This window comes from Dermochelys coriacea, chromosome 1, assembly GCF_009764565.3.
Source record: "Dermochelys coriacea isolate rDerCor1 chromosome 1, rDerCor1.pri.v4, whole genome shotgun sequence".
In the NCBI taxonomy this organism is placed as follows: domain Eukaryota; kingdom Metazoa; phylum Chordata; order Testudines; family Dermochelyidae; genus Dermochelys; species Dermochelys coriacea.
The window spans coordinates 260481279-260506783 of record NC_050068.2 but is presented as its reverse complement, the minus strand read 5'-3'; the positions used below and the strand labels follow the sequence as shown (position 1 = coordinate 260506783).

The following is a 25505-nucleotide window of genomic DNA, read 5'->3' as shown; positions in this document are numbered from 1 at the left end:
AATCTCTTTCTTTCAGAAGGGGAACCAAGGAGGATTATCTTCTGTGAATAAATCCTTGGATGAATAAAACAATACCCCCCCACCACTCACTCCCTTGGACGGTTCATATTCCATGTGAGGTCAATCTAATTATAGCCAAATATCCAGTAGTCATAAAGAAATATGAAGAGTTTAGGAGTGAGGCTAACCTAGGATGTAGCCCTTTTAAGTGAAATAATCACAGGTAAAGCTGATAAATATATAGAACATCCCCTCTCCTTGATCATTCATCTACTTCAGTGGGGCTCAGGTTCACCTACTGCTTTTTCTAATTTGTAGGTCTTTGGACTCTTTACCCTCCAGTTTGGTTCATATGTGGGGGAGAGGGAATTTGCAGACCAATCTGGCCAAATCCCTACACACACACACACCCTCCCCGAAAATAGTGATAAAATCTGTACTAGAGTCAGTTTCTCCACTACTATAAGTCGGTAGTACAGAGGTCTATGAATGCATGAGGGGCTTCAGATGATAATGCCTTCACTTGAATTCGGCAGATCTGTGAAACTGGAGAACCCTAACTCAGTTCACCTCAACTCACTTTGTTGGGTGCAGTAGTCTCCTACATGAACAGTACTTGGCAATGAGCTGCCGGAATTAACTATATGAAGAAGGAAGAACAGTAACTGGTGACTAGCAACCAGGGCATCTACTGGCACAGAGTGGAGTTGCTGGAGCAAAGGGAAAGCAAAAGCCACAAGCTACCATTTGGTGTACCTCTTAACAGTACTGTTTAGGATGGCTAGAAGATGTAAAGTAAAGTAAAAACAGAAGAAAAAAACTTGGCAAAGTAGTTTGGCATCTCTAACCCACAACAGACTAAGAGCCACCAAGTGTTCCTTCCACCTCCTGGAGAGCAACAGCCTCTTAAATAGGAGACTATCGCTATCACAGTCTTTTTCTCATCCCCTTTCCATCTGCTGGAAGGGAGAATCATAATCACCTGTCTGGGCGTGCATACAAAGGATGTGGGAGCCCTGGAGACTATTTTTGCTAGGAGTGAGTCAGAAGTTGAGAAAAATTTTCTGAGTCTTTTAAATAGGTTTTTAATTGGTCTGAAAGAAGTGAGAAACCTGGTATTGTCTGATGATGGAATTTCATTAATTTGTATCAAACTTTAGCGCCAAAGCGGCTTATACAAATATATTTATGCCTCAACTGCTTTCTCTGAAGGATCAGGGAAGTGGTTTTATTCAAGACAGGAGAACTGGAGCAGAAACCCTCTGAATCTGAATGCACTTTATGACTAGATCACCATCTACTGGGAGGCTGACCAGGGATAGGTCTAGTGATGCAGTAGAACAGTGATACCCAGACTGAGGCTCACAAGCCACAAGTGGCTCTTTAATGCAGTTCCTGTGGCTCTTTACAGCACATGATATTAAAACACTGATTTAATTATTAACAAATCTACGTTATTAACCAGTCAGGATGCTTGTACTATGTTATTAACCAACTGCAGTTGATAAAATAATAATACTTGGCCAGTTATTTTGTTGTGAGAATACACACACACACACACACACTTACACTTCTGCTGTCATATAGTTTAAATATGAATATATAGTACTATAGTAAATGAAACAATAAATTCAAACTACTGTGGCTCTTTTCAGAGTAGCAGCCGTGTTAGTCTATATCCCCAAAAAGAAAAGGAGGACTTGTGGCACCTTAGAGACTAACAAATTTATCCGAGCATAAGCTTTCGTGAGCTACAGCTCACTTCATCGGATGCATTCAGTGGAAAATACAGTGGGGAGATTTATATACATAGAGAACATGAAACAATGGGTGTTACCGTACACACTAACGAGAGTGATCAGGTAAGGTGAGCTATCACCAGCAGGAGAGCGGGGGGGGAGCAGAGGGGGAACCTTTTGTAGTGATAATCAAGGTGGGCCATTTCCAGCAGTTGACAAGAACTAGGCAGCTCTCCAACACCACTTTCTACAAGCCATTACCCTCTGATCCCACTGAGGGTTACCAAAAGAAACTACACCATTTGCTCAAGAAACTCCCTGAAAAAGCACAAGAACAAATCCGCACAGACACACACCCCTGGAACCCCGACCAGGGGTATTCTATGTGCTACCCAAGATGCATAAACCTGGAAATCCTGGACGCCCCATCATCTCAGGCATTGACACCCTGACGGCAGGACTGTCTGGCTATGTAGACTCACTCCTCAGGCCCTACACTACCAGCACTCCCAGCTATCTTCGAGACACCACTGACTTCCTGAGGAAACTACAATCCATCGGTGAGCTTCCTGAAAACACCATCCTAGCCATTATGGATGTAGAAGCCCTCTACACCAACCTTCCACACAAAGATGGACTACAAGCTGTCAGGAACAGTATCCCCAATAATGTCACGGCAAACCTGGTGGCAGAACTTTATGACTTTGTCCTCACCCATAACTATTTCACATTTGGGGACAATGTATACCTTCAATCAGCGGCATTGCCATGGGTACCCACATGGCCTCACAGTATGCCAACATTTTTATGGCTGACTTAGAACAACGCTTCCTCAGCTCTCGTCTCTTAATGCCCCTACTCTACTTGCATTATATTGATGACATCTTCATCATCTGGGCCCATGGAAAAGAAGCCCTTGAGGAATTACACCATGATGATTTCAACAATTTCCATCCCACCATTAACCTCAGCCTGGACCAGTCCACACAAGAGAGCCATTTCCTGGACACTACGGTGCTAATAAGCGATGGTCACATAAACACCACCCTATACCGGAAACCTACTGACCACTATGTCTACCTACATGCCTCCAGCTTTCATTCAGACCACACCACATGATCCATTGTCTACAGCCAAGCTCTACAATACAACCACATATGCTCCAACCACTCAGAGACAAACACCTACAAGATCTCTATCAAGCATTCTTACAACTGCTGAAGTGAAGAAACAGATTGACAGAGCCAGAAGAGTACCCAGAAGTCACCTACTACAGGACAGGCCCAACAAAGAAAACAACAGAACGCCACTAGCCATCACCTTCAGCCCCCAACTAAAACCTCTCCAATGCATCATCAAGGATCTACAACGTATCCTGAAGGACGACCCATCACTCTCACAGATCTTGGGAGACAGGCCAGTCCTTGCTTACAGACAGCCCCCCAAATCTGAAGCAAATACTCACCAGCAACCACACCACACAACAGAACCACTAACCCAGGAACCTATCCTTGCAACAAAGCCTGTTGCCAACTGTGGCCACATATCTATTCAGGGGACACCATCATAGGGCCTAATCACATCAGCCACACTATCAGAGGCTCCTTCACCTGCGCATCTACCAATGTGATATATGCCATCATGTGCCAGCAATGCCCCTCTGCCATGTACATTGGCCAAACTGGACAGTCTCTACGTAAAAGAATAAATAGAAAGAAATCAGAGGTCAAGAATTATAACATTCAAAAACCAGTCGGAGAACACTTCAATCTCTTTGGTCACTCGATTACAGACCTAAAAATAGCAATTCTTCAACAAAAAAAACTTCAAAAACAGACTCCAACAAGAGACTGCTGAATTGGAATTAATTTGCAAACTGGATACAATTAACTTAGGCTTGAATAAAGACTGGGAGTGGATGGGTCATTACACAAAGTAAAACCATTTCCCCATGTTTATTCCCCCCCCACTGTTCCTCAGTCAGCTGCTGGAAATGGCCCACCTTGATTATCACTACAAAAGGTTTCTCCCTCCTCCCCGCTCTCCTGCTTGTAATAGCTCACCTTACCTGATCACTCTCGTTACAGTGTGTATGGTAACACCCATTGTTTCATGTTCTCTGTGTATATAAATCTCCTCACTGTATTTTCCACTGAATGCATCCGATGAAGTGAGCTGTAGCTCACGAAAGCTTATGCTCAAATAAATTTGTTAGTCTCTAAGGTGCCACAAGTCCTCCTTTTGTTTTTGTGGCTCTTTTGGGTAATGTTGATCGCTAATTTGGCTCCTGAACCACTGAGGTCTGGGTATCACTGAAGTAGAACCTGATATGGTGGTCCCCTGATAAGCAAGAGGTAAAACTGCAAACACCAGACATTAAAAAAAAATAAAAAGACAAAACGAAAGTAAACCCATTACTAATTTACACCCCAAAATGACACGCCCAACATATTCCAATGCACATCACCCTGTTACAGCATCAACACAAATAAGTATTTTGTCCTGAAAAACAACAATACTTACTGGGAATATATTTGGAAAAAGTAGAATATCTCAATTTACAGATTAGGAAAAAAATACTTCCGTGTTGGTCAAAGTACCCTGCCACCCCACTGAGTCTTTTTACAGATTGGTCTTCACCCCCTGGCAATCTAGCCCACTTTAAGCTTTGCCTTAAAAAAAAAAAAAAGGCAATAATGGCTCTTGTTCAAAGTAGAAGATAAGAAAAACAATGAATAGAATATTTGACACAGATTATAAATTTGGAAACTGCTTTTCTGCAGCTAGTTAATTTGAGGCTCATGCTTCAAAAGTGGGGATATGAAAAGAGTAGTGAAAAATAACTTTCTATTTCAAAAGTTTGTGATCTAACAGCTGTAGTTTATTTTTTCAGGTATGAAGAGAAAGGGATTGTCAGTACTTGAAGTATTACCTCAAGAAATGCAAATAGAGTTTTGATTTAAACTTTTCTATATTAAAAACCTATGTTGGTTCTGCAAAAAAGTAATTGCATTATCTTACTCACTTGGCATTGCCAGAATCATTCAACTTGTGAGCAAACTATTCCAGATTTGTTTTTTTAACTTTTACTGCCATGCAGAGTGACAATTCTATATTTTAAACAAGAATTCAAACCTCATGGTGACAGGGGTGTGAATCAGCTTATGGGATGGTGGGAGTGCCTTGCATTACTTCTAGGCACCCATCAGGCTGACTGAGAAGTAGCAATGAACTGCTGCAGAGCCTGAAATTTCCAATCATCCTTATTAACTGGCGAAACCAGAGGATGGGTACCGGAGGAAGTTCTTGATGACAAGCCAAATTTTGTAAAATCTTTCATTGGACAATGGGACTAAAAACAATTTTGTCTTGCAGAGTACCCGTAGGTAGACCAATTCCTGAGAAGACACTAGGGAACTCTTCTGAAAATGGAAGAAGCACCCATGGTATTTGAGTATTTGAAAGTATTGGTATTTTTGTTGGATATGGATTGCGCGTGCTTTTTTGGTCACATTATACAAAAGCATATTTTCTTATAGAAGGTGGCTTGAGCTAATCAACCTTAAAGAAATGGTACGCACTCAGGCTATTGAACTAGACAGGCTTATCAATATGAAGACTTGGCTGCTTCTGCAGCTACGGTATTTGCTGCTACCCTATCCATGATTACACACTTTGAAAGGACCAGCAAATGACTTTAAAAATATATATATTTATTTAGAGAGGCAGGGGATTATTTTGAGCGGTACAAAAAATGCTGGTCAGGAGCACTCATGCTTGAAGCACCTCACTCATGAAGAAACATGCTGTGAACAAAAATGCCTTGTCATATTGACATTTTATTACAGGATCTCAACCATCTGAATAGTCCACTAGAAGGATGATCTTAGAAGGATCATTCTGATGAGAGCTGGCTGCTCTGATACCAGCTCCGCACTTCACATACTTTGAAGGAACGGGGGTGGGGGGGGTGGAGATAGGAGGAGGGGGAGGGGAGGTGTGGTGCCTGTGGGCTAGAGTTGCAAGCCTCTGCCTAGTAGCCAGACCTGTTGCTGACTGCTTCCAGGGCACAGCCCAGTCCGCGGTGCCAGGACAGGCGGGAAGCCTGCCTCTGCACCCCAGCTGTACCGCTGACCAGAAGCTGCCGGAGGTAAGTCCAAGCCCCAACACCGCGTCCCGATCCCCTGCCCCAGCCCTGGGAATCTAAACCATTTGAGGGTTTTTTATTGTTTGGTTTCTGAACCACCATTAGTATAAGGGGGACTGACAGAATCCCAGAAGTAGTGAAGGTTCGAGATACCAAGCACAACACGGACTGACCTTAGGAACTAAGGTCATCCTTGCAACAACTGGGGAACAAGTATCTGGCTACTGTGGTAGTCAGAGGGTCCCACGCCCTGTGCTCTTCCTGCCCCTCTGACTTATCTGCTCTTCGACACCATATTTCATCCCAACTTGGAAAGAAATGCAGCTAGTGATTATTAGCTTGTAGTTTCCAAAATGATAAACTTCTGCCCCTTGGGAATCCCAAGGCTTTCCTGCCACACTGCTGCAGAGAGGGAGGGAGAAACAAAATCTCTGGAAATAGCTCCTGCCTGGAGATAAAAAGGAAAAAACATAGGGGAATGACCTTCTCCTCCAAGAGATTGGGGAATTAGAGGTACAACCAGTACTCTGAATGGCTCCCACTGCAGGCATGACATCATGAAGTTAGGAGAGAGAAAAAAAGACAAAAGGACCCTCTATGCTTGGAAGATGAGGATGAAGATCCAAATCATAATGAATTACACAGCATCAGGAGCCCATGAGAGAGGAGGCTATGTCTTCATCTCCTGAAGGGATGTACCCAATTATTGCCTTGTGATCCTGAATTGTTGCTCATGAATTCACAGGGAGAACTGATGGCTTGTAATGCTTTTCACAATTTATAGCTGACTAAAAGAGAATGTGGCCATTCCTCCTTTATGTTGACTTTGTGATTTTCCATACTTTTGAAGGCTGAACTATTACTATGCCCCTGAAGTCAACCCAGAAGCTCCAGACAGTACAGAATAGAGACAAATGCTTCCTCAGCACCATGGGCTGGCATGAACTTCATCTATGCTCAGGTCTCCACAGTGGCTCCCCAGTTGCTTCCAAGTGCAATTACCAAAGTTGGAGATAATCTTTGAGCCTTAAAGTCAGGGACATTTATCTGAGAGGCTATTACTTTATGCCCAGGCAAGGCAGAAAAGATCAGCCGTGACCTTAAATTTGAGCACAGTACATCTGGAATTTTAAAGACAGTTGAGACTCAGACATCCAACTCCCACTACATTTCAATGGGACTTGGGCACTTAACTCTCTTAGACAGGGGTGGCCAACCTGTGGCTCTGGAGTCACATGCAGCTCTTCAAAAGTTAATATGCGGCTCCTTGTATAGGCACCAATTCCGGGGCTGGAGTTACAGGCACCAACTTTCCAATGTGTCGGAGGGTGCTCACTGCTCAACCCTTGCCCCTGCCAAAGGCCCTGCCCCCACTCCACCCTTCCTGCCCCCTCCCGAGCCTGCTGTGCCCTCGCTCCTCCCCTTCCCCCCCAGAGCCTCTTGCACTTCACAAAACAGCTGATCGGGAGGTGTGGGGAGGGAGGGGGAGGTGCTGATTGGCAGGGCTGCCGGTGGGTGGGAGGCGCAGCGGTGGCAGAGAGCTGCTGACATATTATTGTGGCTCCTTCTCAGGCTCAGGTTGGCCACCCCTGCTCTTAGGCTTCTTTGAAAATCCCAGGCTATATGTCGAGAAGCAGGGCTCTTCCAGTTGAGATCCCCCACACCTTTAGAATTCACTCTCTTTAGCAGGCCATCAAAGACGGTCTAGTTACCTTCAGTGTATAGTAAGACTAAAAAAGGAGAATTCATCAACGGTTTTTCTTCCATATTTTAAACTTCTGTAAAGATAGCAGCTTTACTTACTGGGGCCCCCAGAGCATGTTAGAAATTAGCAAAACACAATTTCATTCAAAATGATCCTAAAGCACTTCATAAATTATTCATATACTAATCTTTTCCTCCAAGCAATGAAATGCAGCCAGCTCTGAAATGAAACATAGTAGCTATTATATAGAACCCAGAAAAACTACTGAACAGTTTAAGACAGGAACTGAAGAATATTTTGTCCATTCAAAACAATGAGCATTTTAGGTTAGTAACTATGCAACTGGAATTTGTTCAGGACACAGGGATTAAAATTCTAAACTTCATAAAAAGCTCCCAAGGGTTCTTTAATGAATACACATTATCAGGACCTCTGTTTCAAGTCTCCTCTATAAAAAAAAGCATTGCCAGAAGCATAATTCTCCGGAACAAATATTGCACTGAGACATTGTTTCATATTGTCTGAGGAAAGAAAGCCACCTACATAGCCACCAAAAGCTGAGTCTTCCTCGGGCTCACTTCCATGCAATAACCCTAGCATAACCCTCCTTAGCTAGTGAGATCAAAGGCATGCATTAACTTCTGCTATCAACAATTCTATGCAAAGCAGTCCCTCAGCTTTAATAAATATTTTACCAAATAATAAAGTTACTGTTCTAGTACATTTTTTTTTATTGTTTAAAGAATGTACAGAATGGGAAAACTATTTTTCATGCCTATGCACGTCCAGCAGTTTGTACTGTGGCGCACTCCCCATCTCTCTGCTGGTTGGAGGCAGAGCATAGATCAACAGTCAGCCTGGGGCCAGGACAGCCCTTCCGTGGAGAAGCACAGAATGATGCTTCCAAACTGAAAAATACTAAATGAATATGTAAAATCACCTAACTAACAAATGAATCTTATGTATCAGACCCTTAGAGAACAGACAAATATCCCTTTACACAAAAAAGGGCTCCACAAGAAAAGGCTCCACAGGCATGGAGCAAACCTGTCTGACCAGACTGAAGTAGAGCCACTTAATTATTTCAGGGGGCATCCCTGAGGTTGAGGGGATGATGATCCCCATGGACCTACTAGTGGGGAAGGATGGTCACTTCCCCTCTGAAATAAACCGCCCACTGGCTAAGAGAGGGACAAGGCTGCTGCATAGCTGCAGTGATGGCGGCTACTGCTGCTGCTGCTCCCTTGGAAGACTGAGGTGCCATTATGGGATCTGCTTAAAAAGCCTCTTGCATTCCCCCTAGGCTGGAGAGCCTCAGTGGCCCAATTCCCGGTCTAAGCCATCACATCAGCCACAGAGTTAGGTCCCATGTCTGGAAGGCTACAGGGGGACCTGGCCTGCTCTGGCACCTTCAGATTGTCCTTTGGTATGTCTGCATGCTCCTCTCTGCTGCTGGGACACTTTGGTCTTACTACCCCTGGAAAAAACCAAGACTTGGAAGACATTTGTCATTCTTTTTTCTCTCCTTACCAGTCATGAGTCAAGATAAAAAAAAAGGGGGGGAAAAACAGCTCTGTTCTGGTAATAATCAGACCCCACCCTACTTCACGATACAGCACTTGGCCCAAGGTACAAGAATCTGAAGTGCTGTCCAAAATCTGAGAGGGACGAGGTGTGGAGCATGTTTTCAGAAGTCCTAAAAGAGTAACACTCTGATGCGGAAAGTACAGAACCCAAACCATCAAAAAAGAAAATCAATCTTCTGCTGGTGGCATCTGACTCAGATGATGAAAATGAACATATATCAGTCCGCACTGCTTTGGAACGTTATCAAGCAGAACCCGTCATCAGCATGGATGCGTGTTCTCTGGAATGGTGGTTGAAGCATCAAGGGACATATGAATCTTTAGCGCATCTGGCATGTAAATATCTTGCAACGCTGGCTACAACAGTACCATGCAAACGCCTGTTCTCATTTTCAGGTGACATTGTAAACAAGAAGCAGGCATTATCTTCTTCAAATTTAAACAAACTTGTTTGTACGAGCAATTGGCTGAACAAGAAGTAGGACTGATTGGACTTGTAAGCTCTAAAGTTTTACATTGTTTTATTTTTGAATGCAGGGGTTTTTGGTACATAATTCTACATTTGTAAGTTCAACTTTCATGATAAAGAGATTGCACTACAGAACTTATATTAGGTGAACTAAAAATACTGTTTTTTTACACTGCAAATATTTGTAATCAAAAACAAATATAAAGTGAGCATGGTACACTTTGTATTCTGTGTTGCAACTGAAATCAATATATTTGAAAATGTAGAAAATATTACAAAAATATTTATTTAAATTAATTGTGTTCTAATATTGTTTAATTGCACAATTAATTTTTTTAATCACTTGACAGCCCTAGTCAAATTCAGATTTTTTTACTCCTATCCAAAAAGTCTCCACGACAGAAAGAGATGACTCCTGGTCTACAACCTGCCCAGGAACTGAGGCAGAGAATTCTGGTATTCTCCACAGACAGGCAGCCCTGGCCCCAGACTGGCTGACAATCTTTGCTCTGCCACCAACCAGCAGGGAGAGGGCAAATGCCTGAGACTACAGACTGTGCAGGGGAGCAGGAAGAGATGAGAAATAACAATGGGAAGCGATTAGCAGATTTGAATTACAAGTAAACATTTATTGAAGAACACAAGTCTCTTTCCATTCCTTGAGTGCACCAGTTGAGCTCAGTTTCTTACCAATGGATGTCAATACATGAGCAATAAAAATGATTACCCACCACCTGCTGGGGTCAGTTTTCAATTATAGAGGCTGAGACTGAGCTCAATAACCAAATATTTCATTTAAGCCAATGACTTTAGAAGTCCTAGTCTTCTCTTTAAAAATTTATTTCAATTAATATCAGTCACATCTATTGTCTGAACTGCTAGTGGCAGATTTCTTAGAGAAGCACTTTATATTTATATTCAATAACCAAGGTCAAACAGTTTAACTATCAAGTTCCCTCACTCTGCCCCAGTGGTTCTCAAACTTTTGTACTGGTGACCCCTTTCATACAGCAAGCCTCTGAGTGTGACCCCCCCCTTTATAAATTAAAAACACGTTTTAATACATCTAACACCATTATAAATGCTGGAGGCAAAGTGGGGTTTGGGGTGGAGGCTGACAGCTTGCGACCCCGCATGTAATAACTCGCAACCCCCTGAGGGGTCCTGACCCCCAGTTTGAGAACCCCTGCTCTACCCCGTAAGAACTGTAACAGCCTTTTCAATGTACTTATGTATTATACACCTTCCATTACAGCTTTTCTTTAATGCAATAACTGTATAATAGGTTCAGTCTTTTTTATCCTGTTTGATATTTCAAAAGCACATTGGTAATAAGTACTATCACCCCCTATTTCCTAATAGTTACAAAATCTGTGCATGGCATTGCCATTTGTTTTCTAAAATTTCCAGATGCAGCATAGATTGGTTAGAAAAATATATTTTTATTTTTGAGAGAGACACATAGACAAAGACAGATGGTTCAGTTAATGAAATCAGGACCCTTCCAGATGGAATCACAGATCAAGGTAGGTCAGTCCTATGCCTCAACAATCTTGACAGTGTTCTTTTAATACTAGACTCTCTCTAGTGAAGGTGTTTCTATCCCCTGGTAAAATAAACTGTGAGATTCAACCCCACTACAGAAATAAAGTCTTCAGGCCAACTGACAGTTACAAACGCCTGCTAATGTATACCATTATGTACACAGTAATTGCTAATGAAGGAAACGTCACATGCTAACCAATACCATCCAAGTGCTACACCTATTGATAGGTCTCTAAATAAGTGCATATTTATATTCCCATTCTCCCTTTATCCACTAACAATCTATTTGCCTATTACACATCTACATTTGAATCCCTTGTATACCAAAATGCAATCTGCCTCTCTTCAGTAACTAGCCCTAATTTCATTTGATATTAACTGGGAGGACAACAGTAAAGTCTACCTATGCCTCATCCAAGTACTAATAGCTCCAAAGAAGTGGTTATAGAATAAAATATTCATTCAAGATGTGAACATAGTTGAAGCTGGGACAACATTTGTGAACTACTATAGAAGTAAAAGTTATTGGATCCACAAAATGTCTTGCAACTATCATCAATTTTTAATTCCAACAGCCAGGTCAATGAAGCATAAGCAACAAGAGCCAAACTTTTTTTTTTTTTTTTATAAACTGTAACCTATAGTACATTCACTTAGGTAGATGAAAAATTAAGATTGTGGGTAAAAAGAAATCCAGATGACTAATCAAGCAAAAAGCAATATCCTCAACAAAGTATTGTGTTTATATTACAGCTGAATAATGTGACTATCCTTGTTTTTTAGCTGAGGTATCAAAATTGTCGTTTCACACTTGTACAAATTTTATTAGTAACCTAATTAGGTCAGAGATCTTTATGGTAAGCTCTAGCATTTTACTCTGTATTTGTACAACATCTAGCACAAAGGGTCCTTGATTCTGATAGGGACCTCTGGACACCACTGTACAGTAATACAAATAATTTGGTGACAAACTCTGCCCATTGCTAGTTTTGAATGTTCTCTCCAGTCAAAATAGTTCTGGGAAGGTAAATACAATGTTGTAAGTCACCTGAAAGGCTGCAGCTAGAAATCAGGTCAGCTGTGAAAGAATTCTTGATTTTATTCACAGTAAACAAAAGGCAGCAACAAAAGACAGAGCTCACTATTTCGATGAGGCCAGCATAATATCTCTCCATGTTATTCTCTGCAATCACATACTGTTTCACCATTAAGTCTCTGAGAAATTTTATTAAGGCAGAAAGTTAACTTCTACTTTTTTACATTATCTGCTTCATTTCAAAATTTTTTTTTGCATGTTTCAATCACCACAAATTTGCAAGTCGTCTTCAATTTACTATGATACTAGTATGAACAGAAAGAAATGACAAGTATTTTGAAAAGCTTGGCTCATTTCCACTATGGAAAAGAATGCATCTGCTCAGTACTAGAACCTCCCTGAGTTCATCTTAGCTATCTATCTAAGAAACAACTTCGGCCACAGAGGTAGCAGCCTGTGTTGCTAGCCTACTAAAAGTGTAAGACCAGAACCAATGAAACAACACAGCTCCCTGCATTAGCTAGAAGGCAATGTTTTAGCGGTGGGTAAGATCACTCTCTTCCTTTAAATGACCAAGTGACACTGGAATTGTATGTTAAAAATAATTTCTATGGTCTGGTTCTGCCAAAGATCCAAGATCTTCCTACCCTCTACAAAGAGAGAAATCAAGAAAAGAATAAATTACAACAATGTTGGCACTGGCTCTAGCAAAGGAATTATCTAGGATATACCTAGGACATCCATCATTACAGTACCTTTAGCAGAGGGCTTTGCCCTCCCCCAACCAAAGAAAGGTTTCTAGATTTCCACCAAAAAGTACTTAGAGACACATTTTCTCCATGTTTCAGAGTAGCAGCCGTGTTAGTCTGTATTCGCAAAAAGAAAAGGAGTACTTGTGGCACCTTAGAGACTAACAAATTTATTAGAGCATAAGCTTTCGTGAGCTACAGCTCACTTCATCGGATGCATTTGGTGGAAAAAACAGAGGAGAGATTTATATACACACACACACAGAGAACATGAAACAATGGGTTTATCATACACACTGTAAGGAGAGTGATCACTTAAGATAAGCCATCACCAACAGCAGGGGGGGGAAAGGAGGAAAACCTTTCATGGTGACAAGCAGGTAGGCTAATTCCAGCAGTTAACAAGAATATCAGAGGAACAGTGGGGGGTGGGGTGGGAGGGAGAAATACCATGGGGAAATAGTTTTACTTTGTGTAATGACTCATCCATTCCCAGTCTCTATTCAAGCCTAAATTAATTGTATCCAGTTTGCAAATTAATTCCAATTCAGCAGTCTCTCGTTGGAGTCTGTTTTTGAAGCTTTTTTGTTGAAGTATAGCCACTCTTAGGTCTGTGATCGAGTGACCAGAGAGATTGAAGTGTTCTCCAACTGGTTTTTGAATGTTATAATTCTTGACGTCTGATTTGTGTCCATTCATTCTTCTACGTAGAGACTGTCCAGTTTGGCCAATGTACATGGCAGAGGGGCATTGCTGGCACATGATGGCATATATCACATTGGTAGATGCGCAGGTGAAGGAGCCTCTGATAGTGTGGCTGATGTGATTAGGCCCTATGATGGTATCCCCTGAATAGATATGTGGACAGAGTTGGCAACGGGCTTTGTTGCAAGGATAGGTTCCTGGGTTAGTGGTTCTGTTGTGTGGTGTGTGGTTGCTGGTGAGTATTTGCTTCAGATTGGGGGGCTGTCTGTAAGCAAGGACTGGTCTGTCTTCCAAGTTCTGAGAGAGCGATGGCTCGTCCTTCAGGATAGGTTGTAGATCCTTGATGATGCGTTGGAGAGGTTTCAGTTGGGGGCTGAAGGTGATGGCTAGTGGCGTTCTGTTGTTTTCTTTGTTGGGCCTGTCCTGTAGTAGGTGACTTCTGGGTACTCTTCTGGCTCTGTCAATCTGTTTCTTCACTTCAGCAGGTGGGTATTGCATTCATTATTATGCATTCCTACAACTACAATACCCACCTGCTGAAGTGAAGAAACAGATTGACAGAGCCAGAAGAGTACCCAGAAGTCACCTACTACAGGACAGGCCCAACAAAGAAAACAACAGAACGCCACTAGCCATCACCTTCAGCCCCCAACTAAAACCTCTCCAACGCATCATCAAGGATCTACAACCTATCCTGAAGGACGAGCCATCGCTCTCTCAGATCTTGGGAGACAGACCAGTCCTTGCTTACAGACAGCCCCCCAATCTGAAGCAAATACTCACCAGCAACCACACACCACACAACAGAACCACTAACCCAGGAACCTATCCTTGCAACAAAGCCCGTTGCCAACTCTGTCCACATATCTATTCAGGGGATACCATCATAGGGCCTAATCACATCAGCCACACTATCAGAGGCTCCTTCACCTGCGCATCTACCAATGTGATATATGCCATCATGTGCCAGCAATGCCCCTCTGCCATGTACATTGGCCAAACTGGACAGTCTCTACGTAAAAGAATGAATGGACACAAATCAGACGTCAAGAATTATAACATTCAAAAACCAGTTGGAGAACACTTCAATCTCTCTGGTCACTCGATCACAGACCTAAGAGTGGCTATACTTCAACAAAAAAGCTTCAAAAACAGACTCCAACGAGAGACTGCTGAATTGGAATTAATTTGCAAACTGGATACAATTAACTTAGGCTTGAATAGAGACTGGGAATGGATGAGTCATTACACAAAGTAAAACTATTTCCCCATGGTATTTCTCCCTCCCACCCCACCCCCCACTGTCCCTCTGATATTCTTGTTAACTGCTGGAATTAGCCTACCTGCTTGTCACCATGAAAGGTTTTCCTCCTTTCCCCCCCTGCTGTTGGTGATGGCTTATCTTAAGTGATCACTCTCCTTACAGTGTGTATGATAAACCCATTGTTTCATGTTCTCTCTGTGTGTGTATATAAATCTCTCCTCTGTTTTTTCCACCAAATGCATCCGATGAAGTGAGCTGTAGCTCACGAAAGCTTATGCTCTAATAAATTTGTTAGTCTCTAAGGTGCCACAAGTACTCCTTTTCTATTTCCCCATGGTATTTCTCCCTCCCACCCCACCCCCCTCTGTTCCTCTGATATTCTTGTTAATTGCTGGAATTAGCCTACCTGCTTGTCACCATGAAAGGTTTTCCTCCTTTCCCCCCCTGCTGTTGGTGATGGCTTATCTTAAGTGATCACTCTCCTTACAGTGTGTATGATAAACCCATTGTTTCATGTTCTCTCTGTGTGTGTATATAAATCTCTCCTCTGTTTTTTCCACCAAATGCATCCGATGAAGTGAGCTGTAGCTCACGAAAGCTTATGCTCTAATAAATTTGTTAGTCTCTAAGGTGCCACAAGTACTCCTTTTCTATTTTCTCCATGCACTTTCTTAATAAAAATGAGTCGCTTTCTTGTTTTATTACATTTCCTTTTTCCTCAAACCATAAAAGGCCAGCATCTAAATGGTCCATCCCGTAAAGGACATTTCATTTACAATTCCAGTTCCTTTCTGGAAATTTATTTTAAATAAAGTAACATTCACATTTCAGGGAGCACCAATCTACCAGATGCACACCAAGGGTTGACAATGAGCAAACTCTTCTTTTGGTGCATTTCACAGTGGTTTCACCAGACAAGGAACATGTAAAGCTTCATATACACATTTCCACTGGTAAAGTGAGTTCACTTTCTCAGCTCTAGCTTTGTAACACCATTAATCCTTTAACTACAAATTCAGATTAGCCCACTGCAGAATGTACAAAGCAGAATTTTGTGTTTCAGAATTTAAGGCAAATCAGCACACTGACTTTTCAGTCACTAGCTACTATGAAATGTGTATTTAAGAAACCAAGGGCGAGCACCCCAAGAACAACCAATGCTTCCAGCACGTTTAAACAAGAGTGCTTCCCACCATTTACTATGGTAAGGCCCTTTTTAAATAAACGTGAGACTCACTGTTTGTTTTCTTCACCAGGAGGTGGAGTCTTGCCATGCCCTTCCATTACAAAATCCTCATGTTCCATCTGCAAAGGCAAGCATTGCAGGTCAGAAATTGGTGAAGCAAAGTGCATGTCACCCTAACTTGTTCTTTTTCCACATATCACAACTCAGTGTGGCCACTTTATTTCAATGACTGGTCCAGAACAGACCGTCTAGATTCTAAACAATTAATGCACACCTTCATTCCTCTTATAGTGGTATCATTCTATAGCACAATTTCCAGAATGCCTGTGTGTATAACAAAATAAGAGCTTCCGAGAGAGGAAGGATGGTTTAATGGCTAAAGCAAATCAGCAGTAGTTAGGAGATCTGGATTCTGTACCTAGCTCTGTCATGGACTTCCTGTGTAGCCTTGGCCAAGCACTTCATCCTTCTACTTCAGCTTCCCTATATGTAAACTGGGAATAAAAATACTTATCTACCTCACAACATCTTTAACATTTTTAAAGGACTTTGGGATCCGGGAATGGAGGGTACTGTAAAAACAGAGTATATTTTGTGAAAAATAACTTTTGTATTAAAAAAAGACTTGTCCATATGCATACAGCCACATACTGTAGCCACTGGAAGAAAAAGCCCAGGCGAGCCTTCAAACGAATGCTGTTCCAGTGATAGCATAAGGAAGGCATTTCCTCTGGCTCTCATGATAGAAGATTCAAGGGACACTAAGGAAGTTTTCTGTTTAATTAACTTGTATTCTTCTCCACAATTCCAGTGTGTATTTTAAACCATTTCTTAGGCAAGGAAATCAGAGCACCCAAACACTACATCTAATCAATCATCATTCAATTACCTCTCTCAGCTAGAATTTCCTGCACTGGCAGCAGAATATTTCACCTTTATATAAAAACCCCACATAAATGTATTATATATAAATAGACCCCTTCATGGATACAAAATTTGTATCTGCATCTGATCTCCAATCTGCAAAAATGGTCCGTGGATATCCACATGCACAGATATAAAAAGGGTATCCACAGATTTGCAGGGTTCTCTATATAAAACACCAACACATGCACATTTAGCAACCTTACACACCATGTGAAGTAAGCGAGCCACACTGCAATACTTGATATAGGCTTGTAGACACCATCAGCAGATGACAGATAAAATCAACTGAATGATACCCAAAAGAGAAACCTGTGATCCACTGTTTGAAACTGGGGGTAGGGGGGAAGAGCATTAATACAGGAGGTAAGGATAACCTGCTTTAGTAGTTTTGAAAAAAACAACAGGTACCCCCATTCGTACCTCAATACTGTCGAGCAGTGACCAAAAAAAAAATCACTTATGAGAGGCACTGTCTGAATATCCAAAGATGACATTTTAGAGGGACAAGAGAAGCAACATTATTGTCTAGGTAGACTAGTACTCCTAAACAAGACCACAGATGCACTATAAAAGATCAATGAGCTATAAGCAAGAAGTGATGTTCAATAAACATATACTCCCAAACAAAACATGTTTAAGATTAATACATATTTACAACAGTGACTATTTAAATCATCATTGTAGTTATTTTTAAAAAATGCTTGAAAGCCAGGAAATTCAGCACTATAGTTTTGCAAACAAGCATAACTCCCATCCATTATGGAGTTTGGGGTCTTAAAGACCTATGGAGTGGATGAAGGAGGTAGATGTAATAGAGTTTCTACTTTTTATTGTGCAGTGAAATTCTCTGGCACAGTGTAATGGCACACGGAAGAAGGTATTCATATGCAATACAGAAACAAAAGGAAAGATTTTTAGTATGTTTTTCGATATATGTTCAGGTGGATTGGGAAAGGTCTGTTGCCAATATGAAATCTGAAATCTGTATGTACAGAAAATGGGGGGAGGGTTTGTGGTCTTGGAAATCAGGGCATAGTAATTTGGAGAGAAGAACTGGATAGATAGGACAGATATTTATATAGGGTCAGAGTTAAGCTAAACTGACATCTTTTATAAAATGCAAATTCACTCCTATAGAGGCCAATAGAAAGGAGAAAATTATGGCAGGTAAAATATAAAATGGAAATTAGGAGAGAAAAGTGGGAATTTGAAGAGCAAATAAAGACAAAAGGAAGTCTTTAAATATATGAGAAGCAGAAAGCCTGAGAGAGGAGGAGTAAAATGAGCAATTAAAGGAAGGATAAGAACATTTCATAGAAGCAAAGTGATTATTTTTTAACCAAAGGAATGCAGGGGAGATCTCTTTCTTAGACTTAATCCTAGAGGAGGAATTTATACAAATTCATAAACTAAAGAGCAGCAAGTCACTAGGACCTGAATGTCCTGACAGAATTTAAGAATGAAATCTGAAGTGTCAAAGGTAGCAAATGTTGGAAGCTTAAAAGACATCAGGAGTGATCTATGACCACGGAGCTTCAGGTACCAGGAAAATTGCTTGAAATTGTAATTTAAAATAGAATTATAAAATACCTAGACATGCATGGTATGATAAGGGACCATTTCTCTAAAGAAAAAAAAATCAGGCCTTTTTGATGCATTAAAATTATCTGAGTATGTCCACAAGATAATGGAGAAAAGTGCCTAACAATTTATTTAGACTTACAAAAATCCTTGCGCAAAGTTTCTCACAAGAAGCTATTAGAAAAATTAAGCAGTTATGGAGTGAAAGATAAAAGTACCAGCACAGATGAGAAACTGGCCAACAGACAAAAAGTAGGAATAAACGGTAAATAATATAGCAAAACGTTAAGAGTACGATGCCCCATGGATCTATACAAGGATAGAGATTCTTTGATATAAATTGAATATCAATCAACTGGAAAAGGGGGTGAATAGGGAGGTGACAAAGTTTGCAGATGACATTTACTTAGGTTAATCAAAACTAGAGAAAACAAGGGAACTTCAGAGGGACCTAACAAAGCTGTGTGAGTGGGCAGCACAGTGGCAGCTTCAATTCTGTGTTGAGAAATACAATGTAGTACACACAGGAAGGAACACATTACAGCATTTTAAATTAACTGGTCAGAAAGAGGACTTCCACTTCACTGTAGAAAGCTCAATGAAAATCTCTGCTTTGCATAATCAAAAAAAGACAAATATTAGGATCCATAAAGAATAGTCTGGAAAGTAACACTGACATTATTGTAACATCATGTAAATCAATGGTATGCCCTTTTCCAGAATACTGTATTTAGTTCTGGTCACTCGATCAAAAAAAACCACCACCAAACAAAAACAAAACAAAAAAAACAACCATAGCTGAAATAGTCGGGGTTTAGAGATGCAACGAAAATGTTTAGAAGTATGAGAAAACTTCCATATGACGAAAGACTGAAAACACTAGGATTGTTCGTCTTCTCTCAAAACATATGAGACACATGAGAGATACAGAACTGCAAATGGTGTAGAGGAATTAAAATGGGTGCCACTTTTGGCCACCTCTCAGGACAAGATGACATTCAATTATATTGAAAAAACACCAATTTAAAATAGAGAAGGAAATTATACATGGTGTAAAAAAATAACTTGTGAAATTCACTGCCAAAATAAATCATTGAGGCCATGTGCTTAGAAGGATTTTTAAAAGTTAGATATTCCTATATGGATAGAACAATCACAGATACGTTAGAGATGATTTAAAAAATAGGAGGGATAACTCCCATGCGTCAGGGCATAAGCAAACCTCTGTGAGGGACTAGAAAGTTCTATGAACTGGTCATTCCAGAATTATCTGGTAGGTGGTTTCTTGCATCTTCCTCCAAAGCATTTGGTACTTACTACTGGCAATGGTTGGATATAAAATACTGGACTAGGCAAACTACATGTCTGATTTGGTCTGGCAATTTTATGTTCCTACATAGTTTGCAGAATCTTGGCTCCAAATTTCTTAGCTTTTGAACAATTGCTGTTGGAAATAACATTTTATAGACATTTAACTGGTATATATTTGTAACTCTGAAATTTCATTCTACTCAAAATGACTTTATTAAAAAATAAGACATTATGGAATTCCAAATTTGTGGTGTTTTAACAATTCCAGATCAAATTTACTCCACAAGTAAAATATTTTTCCTCCAGCCCACTCACTGGTTTATACATCATTGCTAATAATTCTGGCAGGCCACATGCTGCCCTCTGTTATATCTGCCTTCAATTGGGATTTGCACAAAGGTAACTGAGCACATAATTTGAAAACAATGGAGTTGTGCACAGGAGACTCTGCAATTGGAACTTTGATTATGCACAAAGCCAGAAGAGACTCTTGTTCATATCCTTATAGCTGGGTTGTTTCTGCAGGGATGACAGGTAGTAAAATATCTGTCACCAAAGCAGACCAACAGCATTATGAATACACACAGGGGACAGATGTATTCATTCTATTTTAACAGAGCTTTGTCAGTGGATTTCCTATATTTTAGGCATTCTTTTGAAACACAGACCTGTGAAAGCTTTGTTTAGGTTTTATTTTCACTATAATAAATTCCTGCAACCCAACTAGTTCAGCTGGTGGAGTTTTTAAATTCCACAGAATATGCATGACCAAGGGAAAGAAGTTGTGTCATGCACTCTGGCACCCAACAGTTATATCTGCTGTGGTGTGAATGTGGAGGAGGTGCTTACCTTCTGTACTGAAAGTGTGAAACCAACAGAATGGAGAAGGAGAAGGATGTATGCACAAGATATGCCATTTCCTTCCTTGGGTTACACTTGGCTGAGGGCAGGCTTTGAGACTCACCCCTCCAAGCCTTCCGATCCCACCCACAGTCCCATGTGTCCCCACTCACTCTGCCTCCTTTTACTCCCCAGCAAGCCTCTCAATATCCTTTTACTGTGCCCTGACAATGCCAAGACTAGTGCTTATGCCCTCTCTTTCTAAGGAAGTTGAAGCCCAGCCTCCTTGCTGTGCTTCCATGATATGATGTGATTTGTGGCAGCAACACACCAACCATTTGAATCCATACATAATAGTACATTCTAAGTCCTCAGCCTATTTTGTCTTGCATGATAGGCAGGGAAGGAAAATTGTCTTGGAGTTCACAGAAATCAAAGATTCTGTGATCTTTTCTCTCTCTTTTTTGACTTTGATGTAACAAGCACCACTGCCAAAGGTGGAGAGTGCATGGGGGATTTGGAAGGGGAGGGGAGTGGTGGGAAAAAGAATAGGACTGAAGATTTTTGAAAATCCTGCTGCTAAAGAAGCATAGCCGTATCCACTCCACCTCCAGAGGAGTGAAGAGAAGCAGGAAAGGGACAGGAGCTGGCTGACGCATTGAGTTTCTCTTAACAGGGCTGCAGCTGGGGAGTCATTGATTCTAAGATCAAGAATCTGAAGAGCATGCATTGGAAGGTATGGGTGCAAGCTTGAAGATGCTGGCAGCCAAGAAGATAGGACTTCAGGCAGCTGAGGCAAGATATTAATAACCTGCTATTTTTAGGAAAAAAACAATGTGACAGACATTTAATTCTAGCATTCTGGTTACTTCAAGACTATTGTCATGATGAAACCAACTTTTTAAAAACATAAAAAGTTCAGCTGTCAGTGCTGATCTAAAGATTTAACCAAAATGTACAAGTTCTGCTAGAGCCTGATATTGTTTTTCCAAAAGTTTAATTCATATGAAACTTTAAGCTACCTACACTTGGTAAAAATATTCAAATCCATTAGTTCTCATTGAAGATGGGAAATGAATAAAATAAATCTGAAGTTTTTAGTCCAAGTTGTTGCAGACAGAATGAACCAAAAACATAAGAAAACTACAACAGTGAAAGACTACATTTCCCCAAACTCTGATGTTTCTAAGACATCTTTTTCCAATTAACCTCAACATCTTGCAAAAGGAAATCTCCTAAATCTCTACTTTAGAGAGCGTATAGGAGAACTCTCAACTGGAAGAACTGTTTTCAGAAGAACTTAAGGAAGGGATAGTTGTTAAAAGCAAACACGAACATTAGGCTTACAATGAAAAGCTATTTAATCAGCAGAGAAAAAATAAGGATATCTGAATAAAGAGAAAAATATATATTCTTACATATAGTTAAGGTTGCTTGCAAGGTTCAATTTAAAAAAAACAACACTGTTCCCACTCATTCACCTCTCTAAAAAGTCCTCTTTTAGGGCTCTAATTTTCCATGGAGGAAATCTGTTCAACCATTTGCATTAAACAAGTGGATGAAAGAGTTCTGAAAATATTTTAGGGACTTTTTACTCAACAAGAGCTCAAAAACACATGAACTAAAAGCTTCATATTTGACCTATCACTATACCTCCATGAGGAACAGCTACATATGATAAACATTTTTAAAAGTCCAGCAAGCAAACTGCTGCTAAGGTTTTACATTAGATTAAAACAAATGAAGCTCCAAATTTTATAACCTTGTCTTCAACATTGAGGTTCTTCTCAAATTCTCCTACTGTTGCTCTAACACTGATGCATTTCCTAGGCACTAGCAACATCAAGAGTGCTATTGTAGATGGGCCACCAGTATTTTCTCTACTGCATTACTCAGATGTGCTCTGACTAAAATGTCAGCAACTGGTCACTAGTGCTCCTTCTGTTGCCAACACTAATAGAACTGCACCAGTGCTAGAGGAATAGTGGAAGAACTTGTCAATACATACCACATAGATACAGCTTATGAACCATCATAAAAGGAGAAGAGCATATTGGCATATTATCTCCACCTGACCTGACCAGAGGCCAAGTCAGGGATATCTTGGATAATCTGCAGTGTGGAGATTGCTAGTTTACACAAAACGTTTTCCCCCCCACTTTATTTACCTAGCATTGGTGACAGAAATGTTGAAAGCACAATTATAGACAAGTACAAGCATTTTCATCTAGCACTGCCAGACCAAAGAGGAGGGAGAATTTACAAAAGTTCTCCATGTAGATGCATCCTCAGAGGGTGCAACTACATTAAAACAACAACAACATAAAATTAGTTCCAATACTATGACAACCAACAACAACGCAGCTACACCAGTACTAAGTTGCTAGTATAAATGAGGTTCAGATACTGGATAATACTTAGTCCTGCCATGAGTGCAGGGAACTGAACTAGATGACCTCTCAAGGTCTCTTCCAGTCCTTTGATACTATGATTAACCAGAATATTAACAAAAAGCTCATTCAGAGCAGGTTCTCATGACATGGTGGCAAAAAAAATGCGCAAGTCCTGTCTATACTACAGCTTTGGTCTTCCTATTATTAGTGAAGCTGTACTGTAGCAGGCACTTTCTGTAATATAGGTAATAATTTTTCTAATGTGGACAAGACTGAATATGGCTCACTGAAACAGACATAGCAAAATCCAAAGGTGAGTGGGTTAACATCAAAACACACTGAGAAGAAGGATTGTGTAGTGTTTATAATCAAGGACCAGAACTTGAGGTTCTCCCTCTAATTTTGTCAGTAACTCACCATGTGACCTTGAGCAAGTCACAACTTCTATGTTCCACCTCTAAAATGGATACGTTACTACTTACCTACCATACAAGGGTCTAAGAGGCTTAATGTTAAGCACCTTGAGATCCATGAATGAACGATAATCAAGACTCAGGGCCCCACAGTGCTATACAGAGAAGAAGACAGTCCATGCCCCAGAAAATTTACAGTCCACATTACTTAAGTGCAAAGTAATATTATACTGTAAAAGTTTTCCATTATCCACTAAATTGGTTAATTTAGAAGCATTTGATTTTAAATTAACTACAATTTGAGTACCTGGAGAAGACACTTGAAAAGCTTCAGTGTCTAGGCTTCTTCAGACAGCATTCAGGAATATTTTAGGGAACCACTTCACCACACACACACACACACACGGTACAAAAAATGTGCTGAATGTGAGAGCTTGTAAGGGAGAAGATCCACCATTTCCTGCAGCCTTTATAGCTGACACCCTCTTCTCCATTAACATTATTATTAATTATTATTATTATTGTATTTCTGAGGCGTTCTAGACATGGACTAGGACCCCATTGTATTAGGAGCCATACAAAACACACAACAAAAAGATGGTCTTTGTCCCTAAAGAGCTTACAATCCATTCTCTACACATAACATTTTGTTTACTTTAGTGTGGATGCATGCATATATTTTGTTAGTATTAAAACAAACAAAAAAAAGACATTCACAGTCTCAAATGACATTAGCACCCCTCGTCCCCCCCCAAGTTGGGGGCTCCTGGGAGCAGTTCCAAGGCAGAGGGTAGGAACAGCACATGGCAGTGGCAGGGAGGGAAAGCTGAATTGCCTGGCAACTGATAGCCTGCTGGGCAGCTACCGCACAGGGAATTTAGGGGAGCTGATACACGGGCTGCCGGTTCACCCTGGTTCCAAGTCGCCACCAGCTCGCTCCAACAGGCTGCTCTTCCTGCAAGAAGTGTACAAAGCAGGTGGCTGCCAAACAACGTTATAAGGGAGCATTGTGCAACTTTAAACGAGCATGTTCTCTAATTGATCAGCAACATAACAACATTAACTAGGACAACGTTAAGTGAGAATTTACTGTACAGTACACATCTATTTTTTTAGTTTACACTGCTGGGGTCATAGCAGCAATGGTATTTTTCACCCTATTTAATAGGCTTAAGTCTCAGGCTAGTAGGTGTCAAATTTTTTAAGCCCTGTTCAAACAGTTAGCCAATTTGGTCATGCTGAGCTTCTCAGATGCTTTTGATAGCATGGACCATGAGTTGTTGCTTTGGTGATTAATAGATGTGGCTGGGGTCTGCCTTCCAGCGGTTCAATTTATATCTATAAGAATCAATCAGTGATAGTGGACAGTTATTTATCATCACTGAAGGACTGGATACAGCATCCCTCAATAACCTATCCTATTCCACAGGTGTCTGAATGTCTGTGGTTTCTTGGCTAGATCACAGTAATTTGTTTTACTTTGACATCTAGCTGATGAAGATCAAGGTCTATGTCTGTGGTCTGGGAAGATGGTGCAAAAAAGTGTGTGGAGGAGGGTGAAGGATAGTGCAAACAATCTGGCAAAAAGGAACAGTAGGGTCAGAATCAAATGGAAGAAAAATAATTTAATATTAAACAGAAAGCCCAGAAGGGTGGAACTAACTAAATGTATACCACGTATCACCTAGATCACGTCTACTTTTATGTTGCTTACCTCTCTACTCTCCTTCATCTGTATTTTACCTATGTAGAAGGTAAACATTTTGGGAGAGACAACTGAAGCTTTTGGCGACCATGTCATTGCTGGATGTGTAGCAGAATTCCTTGGAGAAAACATTTCATAATTTGTTGGTCTTCCATCCTAATAATATGTCCGTACCACAAAAGCTACCAAAAAGGCATTTCCAGA

General features: G+C 40.7%; 1 protein-coding gene across 9 annotated transcripts in view; it reads right to left on the bottom strand.

Annotated features, from left to right (window-relative positions):
- TNRC6B (trinucleotide repeat containing adaptor 6B) overlaps positions 1 to 25505 on the bottom strand; it is a 239845-nt gene that overhangs the window by 151403 nt on the left and 62937 nt on the right. For 7 of the 9 annotated variants that reach the window (XM_043501996.1, XM_043502012.1, XM_043501981.1 and 4 more), the window contains one exon: positions 16183 to 16250. The exons of 1 other annotated variant lie outside the window; for it this stretch is intronic. In XM_043501996.1, the coding sequence (XP_043357931.1) occupies positions 16183 to 16250 (68 nt within the window). Of the gene's footprint in view, positions 1 to 16182; positions 16314 to 25505 lie in introns of those variants that run through there. One more of the 9 variants, XM_043501989.1, reaches the window with a different exon arrangement.